Source organism: Megalops cyprinoides, chromosome 10 (genome assembly GCF_013368585.1).
Source record: "Megalops cyprinoides isolate fMegCyp1 chromosome 10, fMegCyp1.pri, whole genome shotgun sequence".
NCBI classification, from domain to species: Eukaryota; Metazoa; Chordata; class Actinopteri; order Elopiformes; family Megalopidae; genus Megalops; species Megalops cyprinoides.
The window spans coordinates 11,063,271-11,087,639 of NC_050592.1; the positions used below are offsets into that span (position 1 = coordinate 11,063,271).

Below are 24,369 nucleotides of genomic sequence, written 5' to 3' on the forward strand. Positions count from 1 at the left end.
ACAAAGAAGAGGACCATTATGAGATGTAGCAAAGAGGCTCGGCTACTTGGACATCAGTACTGCACCGCAAGGGCTAAAACAGATTTTAGAAAACCTCGTCTGGCATCACACACCACAGCTTTTTTCATATCATCCCTGCGTATTGCATACTGTCTGGATTTCCTAAATCCTTTGCTAGGCTCAACCTGTTCGGGCACAGCTATAGTTCCTGGTGTAATGACATAGGCACACTGAACAAGCTTGAGCGAGCAGCAGTTCAGTATGATCATGTTTATCCATTTCTGCTGAACTTTTAAACCATGGCCACACACAGGAATAGTGATGTTGTTAATGAACTTGATGAATACTGAATACCTGTTCAGTAGCTACAGTCTGTGGACTGCACTATGTTGAAATGTTTGAACTAATTTGGTTTGTTTATAACTTGGGAGCGCTTCCAACTTACTGAGAGTAGCATTCATAACATGTCACCGTTTCCATTTGTGTTGACGTGGACGTCTTTCCTGAGAGCAACACATTCTGGCGATGTACGCAAATCGTGTACACTGCATATTTTATACGCAGTATTTCCGTTTCAGTGGCTTTTCACATAGTTTCTCTCTGCTGCCTCTCAATATTTCAAATTGTCTTACAAACTTCTATGCATTCCTTGTAATTCTCCTCAGTGGAATATTTACCTGTAAATATGTTTCACTCAAATGCCTTAAGATTATCATAGTAATTGTTCCAACATATTTTTCAATTATTTTGTAAACAATTGTATCATTATTTAATTAGTTTTTTGGATTTAAAATTGTGTTTGTTCTAAACTGACCAATCAATGGGTAGAAAGAAAGTGTTAATCAGTTGTTACAATCTTTGTTTTAAATTGAAAGGTTTATGTGCTGAATACAGTACCTAATCTTACATATGCAATTATGTTTTATGTATTACTTTTAAATGTTATTTTGTGTAAGTTTATGCTGGAGAGGGGTACAAAATCGTTAAATTAGATCATATGAACTGTGAATTTGTATTTTTGCAATCCATCAACTTTAATATAAAATTTGCTAAACAAAACAGTCTGTCCCTGTACCAACATCAGCAGTGTGGCCTCCCTCCCTTTCTCTCCTCATAAGCACCTTGCAATAGGACACAGAATTTTTGTCTTTTTGTGTTTGTATATCAGGATTGTGCACCTTGCATATCATGCATTCAGATACGGACTTACATGATGTTTCCGAGTGATAAAAGCAAATGTCCAGCAGCAGTGTCCAATGTCGGACCCAAGTCACATGCCAAACCAGCGCTCACTCACATCGGTTTTGGTTTTCCGTTTTGTACATTGTGACCACCGGCACTTACCAAACAGTGCTGCCCTGTGTGTGTGTGTTTTCTGTGCGTGTGTGCTGTTCACATTCTGTGAGCTCTGTGCATATCGCTCATATCATAGCCACGCTAGTCAAACGAGCTCTAATAATTGCCCTCCGATAGGGTACGGAACATGCAAATTCTGACCTGGCGAAAAAAAAAAACATGCAAATTGTGGTTCTGTGTTATTTCCATGCAAACCTGCCTGTCTTTCCATTAGCGTCAGAGAGGCTTGCCAACGACTGCTCTGGCAGCTTTACTTGGCGCGGTGCCGCCACTCCTGATGCCCTTAATGGCATTCTACGGAGCTGTCAATCATCACCACTTTCTGAACCTTCCAGTGTATATGCACGCCGTTTCTGCGGAAATGGTCACATCATACATGCATACTAATTCAACCTACTACACTGGAAATGTCAGTGCCACGCCAGGAGGACTTGCCTTACCATGGTAACATTGCCACGGTTCTGTTGTACTTCACACTGAAAGGTATTATTATGAAGGTATTAAAGGAACCACTCCTGCGTATTGCTCTTGTTCTGTCACATAGTGTGACCATTTTAGTTTCATTCCAGGGAAACCTTTGGGAGCAGTTTTCAGCATACCCACACGGTCAGCAGGACTGTTCAGTCGCCTGGGCTCATTACAGGTTCCTCAAGGCAGAGTCGGTATGCAAAATCAGGAAAATGGGCCTTCCTTGATGACTTTGTGCAAGCGATGGACCCTAAACGAACAAGTGCATCTCCAAGTGATAATTGTACGTGCTGTCTTCCACTGTCATAAGAACTGAAAGAGACAGGCTAATGTGCCTGGAGCAACCTTTTATAAGCCTTAGAATAATTGTGGAATAATAAATGTGCCAAGCTGTGAAATTGCATGGGGTTTCTCAAGAAGTGCAAGATGTACTTAATCTTTTTTGTGGTTTTAGTAATTATATATTAAGCCTTTGTAATGCCTCTCTCCTCTTGTTCCTTATTCTGAAGCTCATGGTAGTCTAATTTCCCTGGTCTGTCTCCTGTTGACAGGTTTTTTTTTAATTCTCTCCCTCCCTCTTTTCTGCATCCACACCCCCAGCGTGCCACCTGCAGAGTACAGAGGCAGACTCCAGAAGACTACTGCTTCTCGATCCTACAAACTGGTATTTATCTGTCTGTGCAGTCACCTCTCAGCCTAAAGCCCCAGCGACTCGCTATCAGACAGGGGGTTTCATGCTTCACTGTCCCAACAGCAGCACTGAGCGGGCAGTGCTCTGTTGATACACTTGTACGTTAGTTCTGGGTCTCTGTATGTGTGTGTGTGTGTGTGTGTGTGTGTTTGAAATAGAAATGAAATAGACTGTGCTGTGACCTGGAAAAAAAAACATTTTTGGGGACTGAGAGAGGTCCTATCAGACATGTTTTAAGCTTATAACAGATGGGAGAGAATTTGAGTAAAAGCACTGACAGTATTCCCTGTCTAAGTGATGTACAAGCCTTTATATTATATATTATATAATATATATTATATTATATATATATATAATGAACTGATGTTCACGACAACCCCCTTTGACACATGACAGCCCTGTACATTAATTTTGCTTGCCTTTACTCAGTTTGAAGTTTCATACAACTGGGGTTCATAAGAAATGAGGTGGACGTGTTCACGTAGGTGTACGCTGCTGTCTGTTACCTGTGTGTATTCAGCCAAACATACCCATGTGTCCCTACATGTGCAGAGAATACACTCCAGTTACCCAATTTAAATCATTTTATCACATGCCAGATTTGCTTCAAGCAGTGAGAACGTTCATGGTCACTGAATTCACAATAAGCCTGTTTTGGCAACATAAACGTGTACAACTTAATACGCCAGCTATGCAAGAATGAAATTCTTGTGGTTCTACCAAAAGTCGGTATTTATATTTAGTCATGAGGTTATGGTGTAGTCAGATGAGACAACATTTTGGTGTTAGACTGAGCACACAGGTGTACAATTCTTTAAAACAAAGTAACAGGCCTATGCAGGTTTTTTTTTTTTTAAAGGAAGTCTTTGAGAGCAAAGCTCCTTTATAATGAAGATGTAACATTTTTAGTAATTTTATTTTAAAAAATGTCAAGAAATCATGGGAAGCAATTTAAAGTGCAGTTTTACTTGTGTTTTAAAAACTAATGTTGGTGGTATTATTTTATTGAACACTAACAGATCTGTGTTGTGAGACACTTTTGAGTCTCACTTTTGAATAAACCGTCCCCCTCTATCATTTCTCAAGAATGGCAGCAATTAAGTAAATGTAGCTCCCAAACAGCTATCTAATGGTAATGGAAATAGCCCTCCTGGGAAATAGATGAAACATAAATTAATTTCACAAGATACTAAAATTTAGATTGTGTATAAAATCAGGAGCAATAAAAAGTGAAATGATGAGATGGTTTGGGTTAACATACCTGATATTAAAAAGCATATAAAATGAAGTAGAAGATGAAATATAGAGCTAGCTCCTACTGAAAAGTGAATGTTAAAGCATCTCAATTCAGGTACGTTCAATTCATTCAGCTCTAAATGTATATTTCCTGTTTAAAAGGCACATGGTAGCAATTCATTAGTAGAAGAAAATAATGAGCTAATTTCTCCTACAGTCTTATGTATGCCATGTTGTTGATAAAAACGTAATGAAACTTCCCAAAGTTTGCAGTATGTGCATTCCTTATGGATAGTATCAACTTCTCTTAATGTATTTGTTTTGCTTTACAGTGTTTTCATTCACTGGACTCCATCGCAGTCCTTCACAGGTGGATTGGGACCCCAGGTGTGAGGTTGTAACAAAATGCTGTTTGCGTCTGCTGTAAAATGGTATTGGGCCTGGCTTATGGACAAATGGAAAATAGTTTCCTGTTTTTTTTTTTTTGTTGTTGTTCTTTCCATGATGAATCCTAGTCTCCTCTCCTCTCTGTGTGGGTTGAAACGTCCAGAGTGCTGAAATCATTGTTCTGGTGTTGAAATGCTGGTTATTGCGGTACACAGACCAGAGTGTGATGACGTATAATTAACCATGGGTGTGTTATTATCTTTGCAAATATTGCATGCACGGGTGTCTTTATGAAAGCATGGGATTGCCGTTGTTGCAGTCTGAGTCACAACAACAGTTAAGGTAGAATTATTGAAAGAATTTCGTGTTAAACATTGCCTTGTTTCTGCATAACAGAGGCTAAGGTGTAAACATCATTACCTTGTAGCATTTGACTGAATTAGGAAATATCCATAAATATTGAGTGTTTTTACAGATACTAGTTGTTGCTAAAGAAGATCAAAAATAAATATTTTTATCTTTGTATGACTAACTGAAAATGGTTAACTGGTTCAGAATCTTCAGTTGAGCATTGGTGTTACAAGCTTGAGTGAGCAAGAGTTTTCAATTGCTGAATTTCACACACACATACCAATATGTACATTGTGAATGTGTTAGCATTGTGCCATACATCCCTCAGAATAAGGGTGTTCACCATAAATTTGATATTAAAAACAGGATTTTGCATATGCCACATACGTCTGTCCTCAGGTGTCAGTGTGGTAGCTGCTTGAGTATGTGTACCTGTTTCTGTCTTTCGGAAAAGTATGTAAAGGTGTATACATCAGGTGTGAAAGAACTGGAAATGTTTTGTTTTATATTGCGGAGGTGTGCCCCAACACGCCCATACATTCCAAACGGCTTTTCGTTCTAACTCTTGCAACAGCAGATACGCAAGCCATCTAGCCTCAGGTAAGTAATGTTACTTGAGAGAAGGTGATGCCATGTAGGTGTGACTTGCACATTTAATTATATATTTCATGCACTGTTTGTGTACTGAGCATGGGATTGACCTTTTTCTCCACTCTACAGAGACACATCAAACTTCATGTCTACAAGTCTTTTAAACTAACGGATCTTTGACTCCGTTTTTAACAAATGTGACACCAATGGACACACCAGTTGTTTTGAAGATTTTTGGTCAAAATGCAATCCACTTGAAGCCAAATCATGATTTGTGAACAATTGTTAATGAAATAAAATTTCATTGTACTAATATTGGAAAAAAAATTAAAACAATTATGCTGCATACTAGACTTACAGAGAAAGACTGGTGCCTTCAGAAATGTTGATCTTAATGATACATTACACTAGATTTTTAGGCTGTAGAAAACTAAAACTTAAGGAGCCTATAAGGCCAAACATTCAAGTTGAAGAAATTCGGTTGCATGAGAGTCATAATATACATACCCACATTAAAGGCTTACGAGTTCACACGCTATTTGCCAGTCAGTGTTTATACGTCCAGCTGTTCTTTGGTCTCAGAACTCCCATTAATTACCATTAATCCAATTTGGCTGTTGTTCCCTGAGCCCCAGATCAAGGCTGAGCTCCTTTGCAGACTGGTGCAGTATTCCTAACACTGAATAAATCAACCAGGGCTGGAGAGAAACGACTACTTGAGTGACTGTGAACACATTTTGTTACTGTGTCCATCAAGAGAAAGCAATCTGAGCTAATACCTAGAGAGGGCGACTTAAGTGCTCATTTTCACGATAAATTGTGGACATTTTTACAGTGTGTAATTACTAGAGACACTCTCAGAGACCACAAATGTTTTTATACCTACTTTTTATAAGATCCGAATCATAATAATACAAACCGTAATCATTATTATTGTATCGGCTCCAATACATTTCCTTTCTAGAAAATATTGCTAAAACAAAAGATTGGAACAAAAGAAAATTCATGCGCAGACGATGTCTATTGTAAAAGTCAACATTCATGGGTGATCTTGTTCTTATATTAAGACAAAGAGCATTTTTACATTGCCTTTGGTGTTAATCCAAACAAAAATCTTAACATTATTCATTCGTCATATTTTTTCCAATTTTTCCCTGACATATATTTGCTATATACAGTATATGCAATGCAATATAATAATATATGATTTTTTTTTTTCGCCCCGGCTCGTTGACAAATTATTACGGTGACTGCTATTATTCTTGTACAGGTGCAGACACGAGAGTAACTTCCTTTCGGAGCGTGCCGAGAAAGAGAGAGAGAGAGAGAGGGAGAGAGAGAGAGCGCTACTTCAGCGGTGAGGTCACAGTGATACTCTGGAACAAGTACATTGTGGCTGCTGACGTGAGGAGGGAGGGAAAGGTAGCCGAAAGGGGAGTGAATTTAGTTGGGAAAAAAAACCTTTACTGCCTTGTCTATAGGACGCTAGCCAGCTATTTTTAAACAGACTAAAGACTCCGCAAGAGCTGCTGCACACTCTGAAAGAGAGTGGCGGTTAAACCGAAATTACAAAAAGTGACAAAAAAATAATAACAAAGTCATAAAGGCAAAGGACAAAGAGAGGCATTGAAATAATTACCAGCAGGTTCCTGCAATTAAACCAATATATAATTAAATATATCTAATCTATAAATTTATCGATTATCATTTACCGAAGATGAACGGACTTACTGGAAGCCTCTGTACGTTTGAAGACATCAGATCGGACGGCAGATCCACGGTGAGTTTTACTAATCCCTGCAAAACTGCTAAACCACTTGTTGTTTATGTTAATTGACTCTATATGTTTTTGTTGCCAGAGTGACCAGGCCCCAATATATCACTGGAACTAAACCGATTATTTTTTTGTAAATTCAACCAGACCTTAACATTAAGGGAGGTTACTGCATGCATACTGAGAAGGACGATTAGGGGTAGACTACAAGAATAGGCAATGGAGGAAAGCTTCGGGGAAAGTTTCACCAGAATAGGCAGGGGTATATTCTTGGTTTCGTGTTGCACCGGCATCTGAATTATACTTTTCGCAGAAGACAGGAGAAAGTTCGCGATTTTTAAAACATTTTTTTTATCTTGGTTGATACAATGTCCCTGCTAAAACATCGTAAAGTGATAGTCTTGTTTTTAGTCAGTTTTTAAGTCAGTGAACCACAGGAACTTGATCATGGCTGTATTGATGGCTGGCTAATCCTACGTAATTAGTGTAATATGTCTGTATAACTATATACGTCGCGAAACACATGTCCATGGAGAAGTGGGAAAAGAAGTGGGAATGTGAAACCGTGCGCCGAAGTAGGCAGGCTGACATACGACGGACTTGTGGTGGATCTGATGTTTTGTTAAACGGTCACAGTCCGCGAACATTCTTACATCATATTTAAGTCGCGTCTTTATCTTCTTTGACAGCAAATATTTCTATTTTTGAAACTGGGAGATGACAGAAAACGACAGTCTCGCATTTGTAAGCATTATCATTGTTGTGCGGGCAGCGGCGCAGCGCCGCGGACGTGTGGTGGGGTAGGCTGTGACGAAAGACTACAGAAAGTCACCTGTTGCTTTGTAGTATTTATGGTATTATGATTATATCCTCTGTTATCACACTAATTGCATACTACAGAAATAGCTTGACTGACATGAGATGTTCAGAAAATAGCAAAGTGAATAAAAGCGATACAACAAACAATACCTCTGCTTGAATTGCGTTATTTAGTTGAGAGCAGACATTGGTAATTATTAAACACTTTAACCACCTGTGTTTGGAAAATACAAAAAAAAAAGCATCTTGAATTGACGGAAGAATCCGCACTCCTGAACAGTGTAGTAACATGTCACATTCACGAAATTTGCAGTGTCTAGTCCTGCCCCCCATGGCTTAACATTTAGGCGAATGCACGTTGACGCACGCGCTTCGTGCAATGCCAGGTAATGCTGCGCAGTTTATAACGTCTACATTTGGCAACCAAATACGCACAGAACATTGTTACAACAAATATTTGAACTGGCAGAGTAATACGTTCAGAGGTGCAGAATAGCATATTACGCGAGTTCTGTGACGCTTGATTTCATATTGTGGACACAAGATAGTATATACTATGATAGTATACAGTATGATGAAACTCATTTCACACAGCCCTGGCTGCAATACTATTATAATAACTCTTTGTCGAAATACAAAGAAATCTTCTGCCTTTGCTTCAGAATAATAAACAGCAGAGTACTATGTACATGGGGTCTGTAACTGCTGAAAAAGGGAACCTTCTGTTCTTTACTGTTTGAAGAATTTTGCAGCTAAACAATAGGATATGTGCTAAAATGTGGAGGTTTGAAATGACTACGATTATCTTACCTTGCCCTCTGAAACCACGGTATAGTGATTTGTTGTTTAAACTAGGATTCCTTTTTGACTCACTTAAGGGATTGCATATGTTAATTTAATCGGTAAAATCTGTACTGCTGTGACTCCTTTCACATGACCCACTTGCCAAAATGAAACTTCTCTGTCATCAGCGTGTGACACTTAATATGGTGCTTATAATGGCTTCCAGGCTGTTTTCAGAAAGTTAATCACTAATGATATGCTGCTAAAACCTCAGCTCAGTTGGAATTCTTGAACAAAATGTTGTCATCGTGGTAAATGATTTCTTTGTGAAGGTTTTAGTTAGGTAACTGCTATTTATTGTCCCATGAATATAGGCCATTGGAGTGACGTGTATTATGAATAACACTGTTTATTAGATAGGAAGCCTTGTTTTCCACAGCAGAACCTTTGGTTTGTCAAATATGTTAACTTGTGCAACAGGAGACTTGAGTTGCACCTTAACATACATACATTGTGGGCATGTTTGTTAGTTCATCAACAGCTGTTCCCATAGATCAGTGTTTGTGCGTGTTTTTTGTACAGCTGATTCAACAAAGTAAATACTATCGCTGATTCAGTCCCCACTAAGGAACATTTGTGTTTTTTGAGTAAATCGTTTTTATTTATATTTTTGTCCACAGAAATGCGCAGGTAGCAACTGCCGTGAATTATTGGAAATGTAGTACTTTATTTCCATATGTGTCAATCAGTATTTATCAAGTCATGTAATTGTTATTGAGGATGATATATAATTAGTCATATTTAAAGTATGCAATCGTATACGTTTTGGGAAATAGATAAAAATGCAGCTAATGAGTTGGGTTCACAGTTTTTCCTTATCTTTCCGGGTCATTTTTTATATATGAGATTGGTCCTGTAAGATCGGTGTGTTCTGTTCTGCATTTTCAAATGGGGCATTTTGTTTTTGACAGGGACATTATCTCAGTCAAGCATATCCAATAAGTGATTTATTGAGCGGTGTACGGGTGCTGCTGGCTTTTGTTACCATCCTTGGGGGAGAGTCTATGAAAAGGTTAACATTCCTCACAGGGGGTGGGAGCTTGGCTCCGGAATGGAACATTTTCGGCTGTCGCTCTGAAGCTGGCAGATTTTCAGGGGCTCATGGTCTATTCATGAGAGGGGCACAGACAGAGAGACACAGCTGTATGTTTCCTACTGAATACAGTTCTGAACAGAAGTGTTCCCCATGTCTGTGCACATGAGATTTGCAAGGTAGGAACAGTAGATTGTGTGAACTGACTAAGTCTTTATGATATGCCTTCTAGCTAGCAATCTGACTGCATAACAAAGGTCTCTCATCTCATGACAAATTTAGCATTTGACTGATGTCACTAATGATGACAACTGTGTATTGACCTTACTAGTTGTAGAGCATTGTTGTAATGTTATACATGTAGCAGATATTGCTAGCTGGCCAACTAGTGAAATATACTGTGCAGAGGTGGGCGTTTCAAGCTGGTAGCCAGTAATTACAGTGAACAGATGAGATCCAGAGATATCCTCCTTTTCTCAGCGGGGATTCTGTAAACTAATCTGCCGTTTGTTTTTCCCTGTTAGTTTACGCACCCATTTGCACAACAGTGAATCGTCTGTGTTCTGTTTTCTGTGTTCTTCCACAAAAATATGTAATTTCATTATCATCCTTTGGTTATCAAACAGCAGTAGAGAACTTTCTGGAGTTTCGTTTGTCATACTCTAATGCAGTGGTCAGGTTCAGATGGTGGTGCTATACACTGCGACACATGAAGCTGTATATGCTGTTCTCTCTCGTCATAAATTCACTTCAGTAAACTTTGTCGGAAAATATGCATCTGTATGCTTCAGTATGTTTCTGAAGGACCACCACTGCCGTGGATGAATGCTTTCCTGATGCCGGCACAAGCATCCCACATCAGAACTACATTTTCTTCCTTCTTAAGTACCTAGATCACACATAATCCACAACTGATCAACACAAAGAGAGTGCAATCAACATGGGCTCTGAATTCTGTAATTCATGTCATCACATTACTGCTCACTTCCTGGCAAACCTGTTTCTGGTAATGTTTCTGTTTCCTTTATGTGTTTGTTAGTCCTCTTTTTATGGATGTTTGGCTCTTTCCCGTTTCACCCTTTCGTTATGGAGGGCCAAATAATAGACCAATGAACAGTTGTTCATGATGCACATTTACAATACAAGTCAAGCAGTGTTATTTCATGATAACATCTACGTGTTGATGGTAAGATAACTCCTGTACATTTTTTTAAAATGAGCACTATATCTTATTAGTAATGTTTGCAGTGGATAGTTTTGGAGGCATGGATCATTACACCTTTTGTTCCCAGGGCTCGCTGATTCTAGCTCAGTTTAAAACCGGCATTCATGGATAGCAGTCATGTGTCAGGTGCAGGAATGCTCTGTTATTGTGCATGGATTAGGTGTGTCTTCATACGATACTACACAAAGATCCTGAGGCATCCATCTTATGGCAGATTAGAGAGCTGTGTCCAGCACACAATCCCTCTCCTGTTTCAGATAGAGACTACAGACAGAGATGAGTATTGGGTTTATCAAACACCTAGTAGAATTTCTAAAAAGTTTGCTGTAAAAATAGGAAATGCGTGTACACAAATATCCTTACATACATGCCAGATAGGTTGACATATAGATAAAATCACAAATCAAAAGTTCAGTTACACAATGTGATATACAGAGCCAACCAAAATTTCTGCTCATACACACTCACACACACAGCAATGTCCATACACACATCTGCAATTTTCAGTTTCACAGTCTCCCAGAGAGGTGAGCTAATGTAAGACATAACAAATACATGCAGGCACATACATGTACACTCTCTCAAGCACACAAAAACATTTTCCCTTGTGTGCATTGCTAGTAACCCTGAATAAGCCTGACATTAGATGATTCAAACAGGATCAGAAGACTCAAACATTCTGTCTGACACACAGAGACACAGAAGCACAGTGGCCCACACACACACATACATACACACACACCACACGCACATACATGTACATATATCTTAAATAAAACCGATCACTGTATCTGTTCCCTTATGTTTCCCAGACCCTGGTCCCTGCAGGTAACCCAGCAACCCTTTGCCCCTCCCTCTCTCTCGGCCAAGTTCTGTTTTCATGTTTGTACATCCCTATTCTGTGTGTTTACACTTCAGACTGAACAGGTTATTAATAAAGTTGGAAATACTTCACAGTGGACAGTGGTATCTTACGTAACACTGCCTCTTTGATCACGCTTACATAAGACCCACCATCTTGCTGCTTGCATTTTTGTGACAAAATGATTAATTTTATTTGCCGCCTTAGTATGGGAAAGTGTACGAGAGTGACTTGTGTTCTCAGACATTGTGGTAGTAATCACAGGGTAATGGGGGAGATGTTCTGTCCTTCTCGTGTTTCTGCCGATAGCAGGTCTCTTGTTGTTATTGGCTTATTTCCATTAAGGAGATTACCGCTGGTTCGTAAGGCTCAGTATTGTTCAAGGCTCTACCTGTAGTACAGTGTTCTTCTTAAACCTTGGAATTAAGCTCACAAGCACTCCATTGACAGGAACACAATGTGGGCACTACCTGCAATGCATTGAGTTGATTTTTCTCACAGTTTTTAACTGTTGACATTACAGTTCACTTTGCTGATTACTTTTCACATACACAGACACTCACAGGCATACATACATGGGCATGCACGCACATGAATGTGCAAACATACATAACCACACTAAAACATAGCATCCCATCATTCCCTCACAAAAAGGACACCTCATTCTTGGCCATGAAGATTATCAGTCACCATCACTCTGAACTCTTTTTTGCAAAGCCCGTCAAAGTGCGCATGGAGAACTTTGACCTTCCTCTTGACTGTTGACACGCCTCGCCAAAGAAGACTTTAAGCATTAGCCGTCAACATTTGCCCTAGGCGCAGTGCGAGAGACCGCTGATTGACAAGATAATGTCAAGCGGGAGTTAATTCATTTAAGTGACCTCATTTTGTGTGGATTACCCGCCCCCCCCCCCACACACACACACACACACACACACACACACATACACTTCCACTGTAGCTGCAGCCATGCTGCTCTGTCTCAGCTCCCTGTGAGAGAGGTGTGGAGGCAGCGTAGAGGCAGCTCCCTGAGAGGTGTGGAGGCAGCGCTTCTTTTGAAAGGCCCTGCTGTGGCTCTGGGTGGGGCCGTGATGCGTAGCGCTGCTTTGCCTTGTATGGAAAACACCAAGGGCAGTATCTCAGTGACTCAAACACCGGCTGCACTCCAGGGAAGACTCAGGCAGCCGTGCTGTGCCAGGTAAACTGGAATATGACCGCACACAAAGTACCTGGATTTGAATATTTAAGATATTTCGGTGATGAGGTGTGTTGGGTAATGTTTTGTTGTTAATGTCACCTGCGAAGGTGACGTAACACAAGTGTCAGTTACTGCAGTGCGGCCAAGCTCTCTATGGCAGCGTAGGTACGGCCTGTACCACTGTGGGCCAGTTTTAGAGTTAGTGAGTTGCTGATAAGATAACAGGGAATGAAGCCAACTGCGTTTAAATATTATCTGATCTGTACGACAGATGACATGCTAAGAACATAGGTCTGTCAATGATTGTCAGGTGTGAAGGTACTAAATAGTAAATTAGAAATGAGTAAGTCAGCTTCATTTTAAAGCAATCTGCTGTAGATTAATGTCAATCGAAACTACTACTTCATGAGCACAGTGATGTCGTTGATGTGTCCAGGGCAAAGCGTGCAGTTGTTGAAATATTGGCTTTTGAAGGTTAACCACAGTCATAACATGTTGATATACTGCATGAGCGGTACTTCAAAGAAGAATGAGAAACTTAATCGGAATGTGAGAAGGACAGATGATGAGTCAAGGAAACCTGATGTGTGGAAAAAGTTGAACAGTTGTTTCAGATTAAGGAGATTATGAAAAGACTAAAGTTTCAAAGAATATGGAATATTTGGTTATTATTTGCACACAACTTCCCTTAAAGCAATGAGGGATTTATATCATCTCAAAATGACAGAACAATGGTACAGGCAGTTTTCCCTTGTCTGTATGAGTTTGTGGAATGTGCTTAACAGCATGTGGTTACCTGTGTTTTGTCTGTGAGTGTGTACGAACTGGAAGTACACGATGTGCTTTTGTGTATGTCTGCATTTTGTCTTTGAGAGAGCGGTCGCATGGGTTTGGTGGGCTTTTGTGTCTCGGTTTTGTCTGTGTATGAGTACGGGATTTATGTGATCTAGTTCTGTGTCTGTTTTTGTCTGTGGAACATGCATACTCATACGCACTCAATGAAGAAGAGCAATTTCTATTAAATTGAATTGGAGGCTTATATATGTCACAAAAGAGGATACACGACCAGTGTGAGTAGTAGAGCACTAGCGGACAGAATTGTAGCTCTGGTGAAAGTACAGATGCAGCCACTGCTGTTAATAAATGGTAGTAATGGAAGCACTGGTGAAAGTGGATGTCATAGGGGGCTTATTGCATTGGAGAAAATACTGTGGATGCTGAGGTGTTCTTACATTAAACCTCCATTAAGAGGGCAGTAACACTCCATAATTACAGACTGTGGAAGAATACACCTTTCACGTGGAAAAAAGATAATATGTGAACCCGACAATTAACTTCAGATATTCTGATTAGTTAATGTAATTGGTATGATGCTGTTTCTTACAGTTTGGTAGGCATATTGAAAATGAAGGATCCAGTCTAACAGCAGGGTAATTTTCCTTTCCCTCCAAAAGAATGCCAGGCACTTATGTCAGCATGACATTCACTCTCTCTAATGGCTGTACAAAGAACAGACACTTGTTTCCAAACTTCCTGCAACAAGACAGTTTTTCCAAGCCTTCAAAGCATGTACAGGAGGTTGTCCTCAATCATGTACTGTTTATTGAAATATAAATATTCCTAAACCTTGAGACCTGGTTTACTTCCTCAGATGGTATTGCTGTGCGCTCTCAGTGTCTGGGTTATATTTTAGTGCTGCCGCATCAGACTGTTAGCATAAGGCTAACATGTTGATAAAACAGACATAAATTCAAATTGCACACAGTGAGTGTTTATGTGTCTAGGGGTCAAAAAAAAAATGGTGTAACAGCAGCGCAGTTTGCATAGAGAATAAGAAATGGGGCAATGAATGCATTGTATGCATTGTGCAAAATGTAGGTTAAACAGCATGAAGTACGTTAGGAAGCTATGAAGGAATGAGCTAGTGTTAGAAGTGGAGAGCTCTTCAATAGAGATACCTATTATCAATTTAAGGAGGAGCATGTATGGTGCTAGATATTTGATGAAGCTGCCCCTCTCGATCTGACTTCAGTGTCTTTCCTTGCTCACTCTGCCTGGAGTAAACCTAGTTAACTACACCTTATTTAACTGACAGTTATGTCTGCAACTGTGTAGATAGGCTCTGAGGATGTAAATTTTCATTTCTTAAATACCATGACCTTTAAATATGCAAAGCAAATAGAAACAGATCAGTCCTAAAAATATGCCAACCAAATATAAAGGCTGCATTTATTTGAGAATAATACATCTTATCTCTTCATTCTGTACTGTCCTGATTCAAACCTATCCCTGGCTACTGGGTCACAGGCATGGCCAGTGCCATTGTGATTTCCTCTTTATCCTCACCAATTTCGTGGTAAGTTTTTATATTGGGAAGTGTTCATGATCAGTGATCGCAAGAGAATCATAAAAGTGTGCATACTGTCTATCCAAAAGTGCAGGTCTCAGACTGGCCTGGTCTGTGTTTGGAAGTTACTGTCGAGTTGCTCAGTAACTGTGCTGCTATGACCTTCTCAGTCAGAACAGGCATCAAGAACAGCAGAGTTATGTCAGGAATGCCTCTTATCTGAACCCCTCTCATTCACTGTGTCTAACTGCAGGTTCTGAGTGTATTGTATGCACTGGGAGAAAGTGAACAGTTATTTTAGTCTCTTGTACAGGATAGATATACTTTACTGACATTGTTATTATCACTATTCCTTATGCACAGTTTGCTGTTCAACACATAATAGATCAAATTATAATCCAGCACACATGGTGACATACTAGTGAACTAATGTCACAGCTGTACAAAGACAGTAACTAGCATATGCACACATGTGTTCTGTGCTTCTGGTCTGTGCTTTACAGAACTACTATTCCCTCTTCTCTTCAGAAGGTCCATACTTGGTAGACATAAAGTTGTCAACCTCTGTTCTTAAACCATTCATTTAATTACAGAGCGGAGGTGCAAAACATGCACTTCTGCCAACAGCTGCTACTTACAGTCAGATTTATACAGTGGAAACACACCTGGAACAAAGAGGCCTGGAAAGAGGGCTGTGCGTAAATAAATGCATATATTCATCAGAACTATACTGACCATCAGAGTTCCACTTACAGTACAGACACTGCTAGATCATGTCTAGTCGTAGAAATGTTAGGATTATGATTAACCATAAAAAACCACTAATGGAGGATTGTGGGAAGGAGTCCACGGTCCTCATGAGTAATTCCTCTCATGATCACACCCCTTTGCTGTTAATTGCTGTTAGCAGGTTATTGTATAAGCAGTGTTCGTGAACATACATACATGAAGTGTTCATGATTGCATATATGTATACACTGATGGACAGTGTGTGTTTAGAGAGACTGGTGATGAACATTGAAAAGGGTTTCGTGTTATGTAATCCCTCGTCCACCCCCCCTCCCCCTCCTTCCCTCAGAGATTGTGCCACAGACCCACATCCACACAGCGGTGGTCTCTGTGGAGAACAGAGTGCAGACAGAATGACTTGTGGAAAGTGTGTGTGTGTGTGTGTGTGTGTGTGTGTGTGTGTGTGTGTGTGCGTGTGTGGGTGGTGTCTCGGTCTGGCGATGGAGTTCCACAGGGTGGAGTCCCCGGTCCAAAGTCAACACAGGGTGTATATTAATAGCCCATTTTCCCATGTCAACACGTGCAGTTCAAACCAACTGAAACCCACCACTGTTGCTTATGTGAACATGTGAGGGGTGTTCCTGATCTACATGTTTATGTTGCCATAGAGACAAATCTATAACATCTGACGGGTGACTCAGAACTAGAGGGATATTCCATCCTATTTTGGCTGGGGCAGTAGTGATCATATTCTTCCTTCCCTTTTCTCCAGTATTTAAATTTAGTTTCAGAGTGACCGTTGACGTGGTTGCGGACCTTTTTACGTTGCCAGATCTTTTAAAAGAATACAATTCAAATACCGAACACAGTCTCTGAGGTGTGATGAACACATTCATTTTTTCTCCCACCCTCTGGCTTCACTTTTATTGCACACTGGCTCCCGCATTTTTCCATCCCTTGTATGTTTTTCCCCTCTTCTCCTTCCTCCTTCACCCCCTCCCGCCACCCTCTGCCTTCAGTTTCTCCTCTCATCCGTTCAGCTCAGTCCTCTCTCTCTTTCTCTCTCACAGCAGTCTCTTTTGTGTTCTTTTTCATCTCGGTCTTACTTTGTTTTTTTTTTTCTTCATTCACTCTGTACAGGACGGCTGTAGGAGGCTCAGACTCACCCTGCACGACCAGAACCAGCCAGTTCGGACCACAGTGCAGCCACAAAGCAAGGTAGTGACTCTGCCCACGCACACAGACCTAACAAAACCAAAAGCACACTCCACTTTGGGGTACGTTTGTAGATGATTTTCTCAGTTCTGGACATCTGAAATTAAATTATGATGTTATGAATTACTTCTTACATTGTCATCTCACATTGCATGACAGTTAGAAAACAATGGTGAATGAAATCGGATTAAAAAACACTTTGACTTTTTAAGTCACTCTCTAATTAACATGTCAGTGAAAGCCAAAATTGGTCATTGCTTTGTCGTTGTTTTGTTGAAGTTTACTTAATGTTTGGACTTTCAGAGATGTTCAGAGCTTCCTTTTGATGGAAAAACTGCTTCTTCCAAAATTACATAACAGTGAGAGCTTTTTTTTTTCCTCTGGATACCATATGACAAATGCTCAAGATCCATGTGTAGTTCACATTTTTGGGTTGTGTTTGACTCTGTGGGGTCTGCAAATCAGTATTTTCTGTACATTCAGTGAATATGTATAAACCATGAGATGTTTACAGCAGCTTTTTTCCGCAGTACTATTTTTAACATGTATAAGTGATCATGCATTCGCTGCCCTATTTTTCCCAGCCAATTCATTGACTTGGTGTACTGTGGGGTCTGAACATGGATGTAATTTGAAACGAGGAAGTAGACAAGATCAAGGACACATTCCATGTCATAAATTTTTTAACCCTTTATGATGCGTGCAAGGGTGTATATACAGTAAGATGAGAGTAATATGATTTTAATGTTTTAATGTTTCCCTCTGTTCCAGCCAATTGGCCGAGCTTTTGCGTTGGTGCAGCCAGCCAATGAGAGGAAGCCGCTGAAGTTTGAACCAATCAAACCAACAGAAGAGAAGGTTGAAGTCATTAAGGTGGGTGTGGCTGAGTGCTAATCAATGGCGGTGCTCAGGCACTAGAGATTCAGGTGTCTGAGATTTTGGTGTAATAATGAGCTGCGTGTGTAACCCTGCATGTGTCTGTGTGGTGCAGGTGTACCTGGAAGCACGCAAAAAGGAGCAGACCAGAGACCAGCAGAGTCTGAAGATGCTGTCAGATGAAGTTTCCCAGATACAGGAGGTCAGTGGATCAGTATTCTTCTTTCTCCTTCCTCTGTTTTTCACTCTATAACTGCCCTTCCCCCCTGTCCAGCTGTTCTATCCTTTCTTTTCTTCCAAATTCCCTGCCTTACACTCCCCCGCCCCCAACCCACTGTCCCTCTCCCTCACTCCAGTGTAACACAGCCATATCTCTCTTCAGGTGAGGTACTGTTTGAAGACTCTGAGGGAGGTGATGGCAGCTAAAAACAACAACAAAGGGGAGCACAAGGTATTACCGTGTGTGTGTGTGTGTGTGTGTGCGCTTCCGTGAACACACTGACTGTATTCATTCATGAAGTACTATATGACTGTATTTTTCTCTGTGCTGTCTCTGTATGTCTTACCATCCCTGTCTCCATCCATTTCCCCTCGCTTCAGTTCCCTGCCAATGGCTACAAGGTTCATGTGCCAAGCAGCCAATCAGTCACGTCTAATCAAAAGGAGGGTGAAGCCGTTGCTGAAAGTCAGGTGAGTCTATCCTCGCGTTTCCCATTTCATTACATGTGCAGTCGTTGCTTTATCAAAACATAGACAGCGATAGCTTTCACTGCGCACAGAGAACTCACGCACACACCAACGAACCTGAAATAAATATATATCCCATTTCCACACTGGGGTCATTTAATTGCCACAGTGCAGCACATCGCAGTGAGATACATTAAGATGACACACAATCCCTTGGTTCCTTTAAGGTGTGTGGGAAGCAGAGGGGGGTTTCAGTAAAATGCGCTCTCACTTTATCGATAGGAATCATATTACAGTGCATTTCCAGTTTTAACAGAACATTAGTGCTAACATGGAACTGACTGGGAAAACCTGTGTCTGGGTGGAATAGCTGAGGGGTGATATTGAGAAAAACCACGCTGATGCACTCATTCCATGCCCCACCCTCTTCCTCTCCTCAGTTCAAATTAAAAGGCTCCCTGAGGGTACATTAGTTATTATCCAAATATTTGCATATTTGCGCCCTCTTCCTCCGCGTTTTTTCTGTGTCTCAACTCATCCTCCCACCCTCCTTTCCTTTCCATTCATTCTTTTTCCCCCATCACTGTTTTCTGCCTGTTTGTCTCCCTCCCTCCCTCTCTCCTCCACTCCCTCTTGCTCCCCTCCCTCTCTCACTTACGCTCCTCCACTCTTTTCCCTCCACACCCTCCCTCTCTCTCTGTCAGGACTGGGAGGATGAACAGGAGAGTGCACGACTGAGGGAAGTGAGTAAGCGTTTATACAGCCAGCTGCAGGAAGCGGAGAAGAGGCACCAGGAGGAGAGGGAGAGGCTGCAGGTCAGTGTTATCCCATTTGCTTTCCCTACATCCTTTGTTCTGGGTGTACCCCTGCTGTGGTGTGTGTCATATTGGTTTCATTCACCAGTTTGGCTTTGTGTTCTCCTCATATTATATTAATAATACTTTTCTTCCTGGGATTGTTTCATTTCAGGAAAAATTCACACTAAATAAAAGGGTGCCAGATTAACTTCAGCATCACCTGCACTGTGATGACAGAATATTTAAAGTGATTGTTAAAAAAAAAATTCTACAGTGGTATTTAATAATAAATCCTGTCAATGTAGATTTCCTCTCTCCGCTCCGGCTGCGTTGTATGTGCTGACTGCTCTGTCTGCGCAGGCGGAGAGCGGGCAGTACCGGCAGCGGCTGAGTGAGCAGGCGGATCGTCTGCTGCGGGCGGAGGAGGGGGTGGAGGTGCGGGACCAGCGCATCGAGGAGCTGCAGCGCCTGCTGGCCGGCATGGAGGTGGAGAGCGCCGCCCTGCGGGAGAAGATGAGGGACAGCGAGGGGGAGCTGATGCAGCTGCGGGCGCAGAGGGAGGAGGAGCAAAACGAGGACCGGAGGTGAGGGGCGATGTCACCCGAGGGTTACGTGATCTTTCACACAGCGCGGTCCTCCGGTACAGTGACAGCACTGTCATCACACTATCTCATGACTGTAATGCAACACTGATTCCATTTGTACTATGTCAGTGCTTTTAATAGCCGCTTAGGGAAGTTGTGTAAGAAAATAAGATCCAAACACATTCCACTGGTTTACTATGCATACATAAAGTGTCCTGGTTGGAGTCATTGATGCAGCGTGCCTGGTTACATCCAATGTCATGCTTGCCCTGTGGTGCACTGTGTAATACTTAAGGGGTAGAAATCTTCAGAATGTATATCAAGCTCCATTTATGCATGCAGAGTGAATTATAATTGTTAAACTATTGTTATGTTATATGTAGAGCCACTCATCTTGTACCTCGCTCAGACTAAGAGGGTCCGCTAAGCAACAAAATGTAAATGTATGGCTAGTTTTTTTTTTTTGGAGAACAACTACAAGTGCTCTTTAGGGAGTACAGTACTCCTCCTCAGTCAGGGTGAGTTCCCATAGAAGTGGCAGAGATTTAGATGAGAGAATGTGCTGTCTGGCAGGTCTGAGCAGCTGGAGAAAGAGCTGGCCGTGCTGAAGGAGAAGATCCATCACCTGGACGACATGCTGAAGAGTCAGCAGAGGAAGGTTCGACACATGATCGAACAGGTGAGACGGAGAGTGAGAGAGAGGCATTACGTCACGACGTCATTAAAGCTGAGTGAGGCAGTAAAGCAGGGAGCAGAGGTCAGGAGGAAATGAATGATGGGTTAGGAATAGAGCCCCCTCCAAAAAAAAAAAACAACCACTATTCATTATTCATAGTTATATGTCCATTTCCATCTAAATGATTACTGTGTGTCTTAAGATGTGTTTGAGAGTCATTGTGTAACCAGCGTCTTGGTGTGTTTGTGTTGACACAGCTGCAGAACTCGCGAACGGTGATCCAGGAGAGAGACAGAGTGATCCGCGAGCTGGAGGAGAAGGTGGCCTACCTGGAGGCAGAGGTACGTGGAGGTCTACTGCCACTGTCTGTCTGTTCTCTCTTGGCATTTCTCTCACTGTCTCTCACTCTCTCTCTCTGGATGGACTTTGACCCTCTTCTCCTGTGTCTGTTTCTGTATCTACAGAACAGAGAGTTACATGACCAGATGGACTACTTCCTTGGAGGTCAGAGGCCCAGCTCATACTTGTCATCAGAGCGCAACCCACAGATTGTCTACAGGTAACACACACGTGCGCGCACACACACACACACACACACACACACACACACACACACAGAGAGCCTATGCTTACATCTTCACTGTATTGTTTCTGAATGACGTCAGTCCCTCTGATACCCACCTCACAGACCTGGACTCCCACACGACCCACAGACACCACAAGTGGCCATATCATTTAACAGCAGGCCTAGTGTTTGTTTTAGCCCATGTGTGCCAGCTTTTGATGAGCTGCACTCATGTGACCCTCTTGTCTCCACAGTAAGCCGCTGAGGCCTTCCAATCACTCCAACAAGTCCCTGCCCTTCATTAAAGTCATCGAGATCAAGTCGTGAGCAACCCGGGAGGGGGGGGCGAGAGGCCAGCGTAAAGCTACACCACAGAAACACAACCGTACAGTATTGTCCACCACTGGTCCTGGAGCACATTAACCCTGCATGACTCACTCTCATCTCTGCATCAAGGATATGATAAGCATAGATACTGCTGTTAATGTAGATAGAGATATTAATGGAATGAACATAGTGATAGACATTGATGCACAGTCATTTACCTTTAAAAATATTTTTCACCTTCCCTCTAAGTAGGTTCAAAATGTGTTTACTTTGAGTGAGTAATTTTCAGTCTGATTCCGATTTCATTATAGAATCTGGTCAATATTAAATATCTCCTTTAACGGGTGATATTAACAGAATGGAGTCAGAAATTAGGCTGTCTTTGCTGTTAGTTGAGTCTGAGCCAGCGGATGTTTTGAAGACTTATCGATGCCTTCTCCTTTTTTGCCCTTAAAAAGAGACAACAAGGGAAATGGCTAGTGGCCCGAGTATCAATTCAGTTGAATATACCTTTAAGAAAAGGCAGGCGGTTGATTTAAAAGGCACATACAGAGAACGGGATTAATGGAATCCAGTTTGGGCCCTTCCAAAGATGGGGAGGGAGCAGGAGCTCTGCCAGTGGGGGTGGCCAAGGAGAGGGAGGATTTAATAAGAAAGGCAACACTGTAGAAGTAAGCCCTGGATGTTGCCTGGATTAGGACTGTAGCTATACACATGAGTACCACAGTGACAGAATGTACTGGGGACTAGAAACAAGTGATGAAGTATATGGAACCCAGGAAGATGTGTCAAATCCATCTAGTTATTCAGGTCATTTAAATTGTGATGGATGAGTAGCGCTGAGGGCAGGAACAAGACCAAGAAAATGGAGGTGTTTCTGGCAGTGATGCCTTTGTATAGTGATACTCTTCTCATCGCGTATACAGGTCACTTCTGTGGGACGTGAGTCTGGGCTGTTCATCTGTTGTATTGTCTTTGATGTTCCACACTCTCTAAAGCTGTGTGTCCTATTACTCAAAAAAAAAAACAATTATTTCCCCCTCAGGGCTAAACTTTAGACACAGTAACACAAACACTTCAGCTCTGTGGTCCAGTCATCACCACTCAACTGCTTAAAAAAAAGAGTACACGGCCTATTTGTAGTAGGTGTAGCACTTTCTCATAGGCTAAGCTAACGATGACCATTGGCTTTCTTTGTAAAGCATTCAGGTCTGGCTGTGACTTCTCCTGTGACTGCCAGATAGCTGTCCTTCCATTTCTACTAACTCAGACACATAAACCATTCTGTGAATGAAAGAAAGGTTTTTCCAGAGAGATTACACTTCAGCACTTATTGGGATAGGCAAAGTGACTTTATTTTCAGGAGGTTTCACGATAATGAAGAATGACAGTGGTAATGATGAAGGTGATGCGATATTTGTTCTAGCATACATCAATACAGTAGCAGCATTTTACAAGGAGTTATTGTGTGCATTTCAGTTCCCAGGTGTATCTTTTGTGTATCTTATATTATATTTATGCATTTGTATGTTTTTGTTTTTCAATGTCATGATTGTTCTACCTAACTGCAAAGCATTTCTTGTTTTTATTAACAGTCCTCCAACCGCCTTTGTGAAACTTGCATTATTACACAATTGTAGTAAATGTTAGGCCTATTACAGTACATAACCTGAAGAAGTCTGTGCTGTTTGCTGTGAAAATTGTGGTGGGGAGGAAGTATATATATATATTTTAATGCGCATGTAACAACTAGGTCTTCATTTCTCCTTTGGTTTTTGAATAAATGTATTTAACCTAATGTAAACCTCACTGCTTGGTTTGCAAGTACTTTGTGCTACAGCAACAACAATTAATTGGTTTCCATTTTAAATGGAGTCCAGACAAAAACAGTCTACTCATGAAGTTGCAGTGTTTACCTCCATAGCAAAGTGGAGAGTTTATGTGAACACCCCTGTGTGACTGTCTATGAAAAGAATCAATGAAAAACGTTATAGGTGGGTATGGATTGGAGTTAAGCTACCAATGGAAATAGGAAGAAATGACATCATTTTATGGCTCACAGAACTGTTGTGGAAGAGTGATATTGCAAAATGCACAAGAGTGACATTTGGTAAACAGGATCATGAGATCTTTGTTCACCAGATCTCGTTTCGGTCAGGTTCTTGAACTTTATCCCTCTGTTAGGTAATTACATTTCTAAAATGCTTTGCATTACTATTGTTTCAGTATATAATATGCGGTTGTTCCTTTAACCTTCAAAGCATTAGTTTCACTACTTTATTCATTTATTTCACATAAACTGAATGAGCTGTGAGGTTGAATGCTTATATGGGGCATCACATTTATTGTTACGTTTCCACCATTAAGCTGAACTGTTAAAGGTGAACTATGCCATCTTGTTGAGTACAAGTTTGATGTTGCCATCTGGTGGTCAGATTGCAGCGCTAACAATTGCTGCATCACCATTTAATTTCTTACTTTCCATGTTTACACCCCATAGCACCACAGGAGGCCCCTCAAAATAATCAGATTAATTGGCCCATGAATATGTTTCTTATAAAAATGCAGTGAACAGTTTTCCTTTCCTGGTCATTTTGCCATTTAGGCTTATTTCTGTATGGACTGGCTTAAGTCAGTTGACATGGACAAGTCTTAAAATGGAGATGAATCACTAAGTGGTGTTTCCATAAGCACCGAGTTATTCAAAGTGCATTCCCAGGAGTCCAAACAGC

General features: G+C 41.2%; 1 protein-coding gene across 1 annotated transcript; it reads left to right on the forward strand.

Moving 5' to 3' along the window:
• The first annotated feature begins 6,485 nt into the window (after window positions 1-6,485).
• On the forward strand, window positions 6,486-23,399 carry tuft1a (tuftelin 1a). Its single transcript, XM_036537871.1, has 12 exons — window positions 6,486-6,860; window positions 17,051-17,128; window positions 17,897-17,998; window positions 18,117-18,203; window positions 18,384-18,452; window positions 18,602-18,691; window positions 19,393-19,503; window positions 19,846-20,069; window positions 20,643-20,748; window positions 21,003-21,086; window positions 21,210-21,304; window positions 21,565-23,399. The coding sequence occupies exons 1-12, from the start codon at window positions 6,798-6,800 to the stop codon at window positions 21,635-21,637; spliced, it is 1,182 nt and encodes a 393-aa protein (XP_036393764.1). The 5' UTR covers window positions 6,486-6,797; the 3' UTR covers window positions 21,638-23,399.
• The last annotated feature ends 970 nt before the right edge of the window (window positions 23,400-24,369 follow it).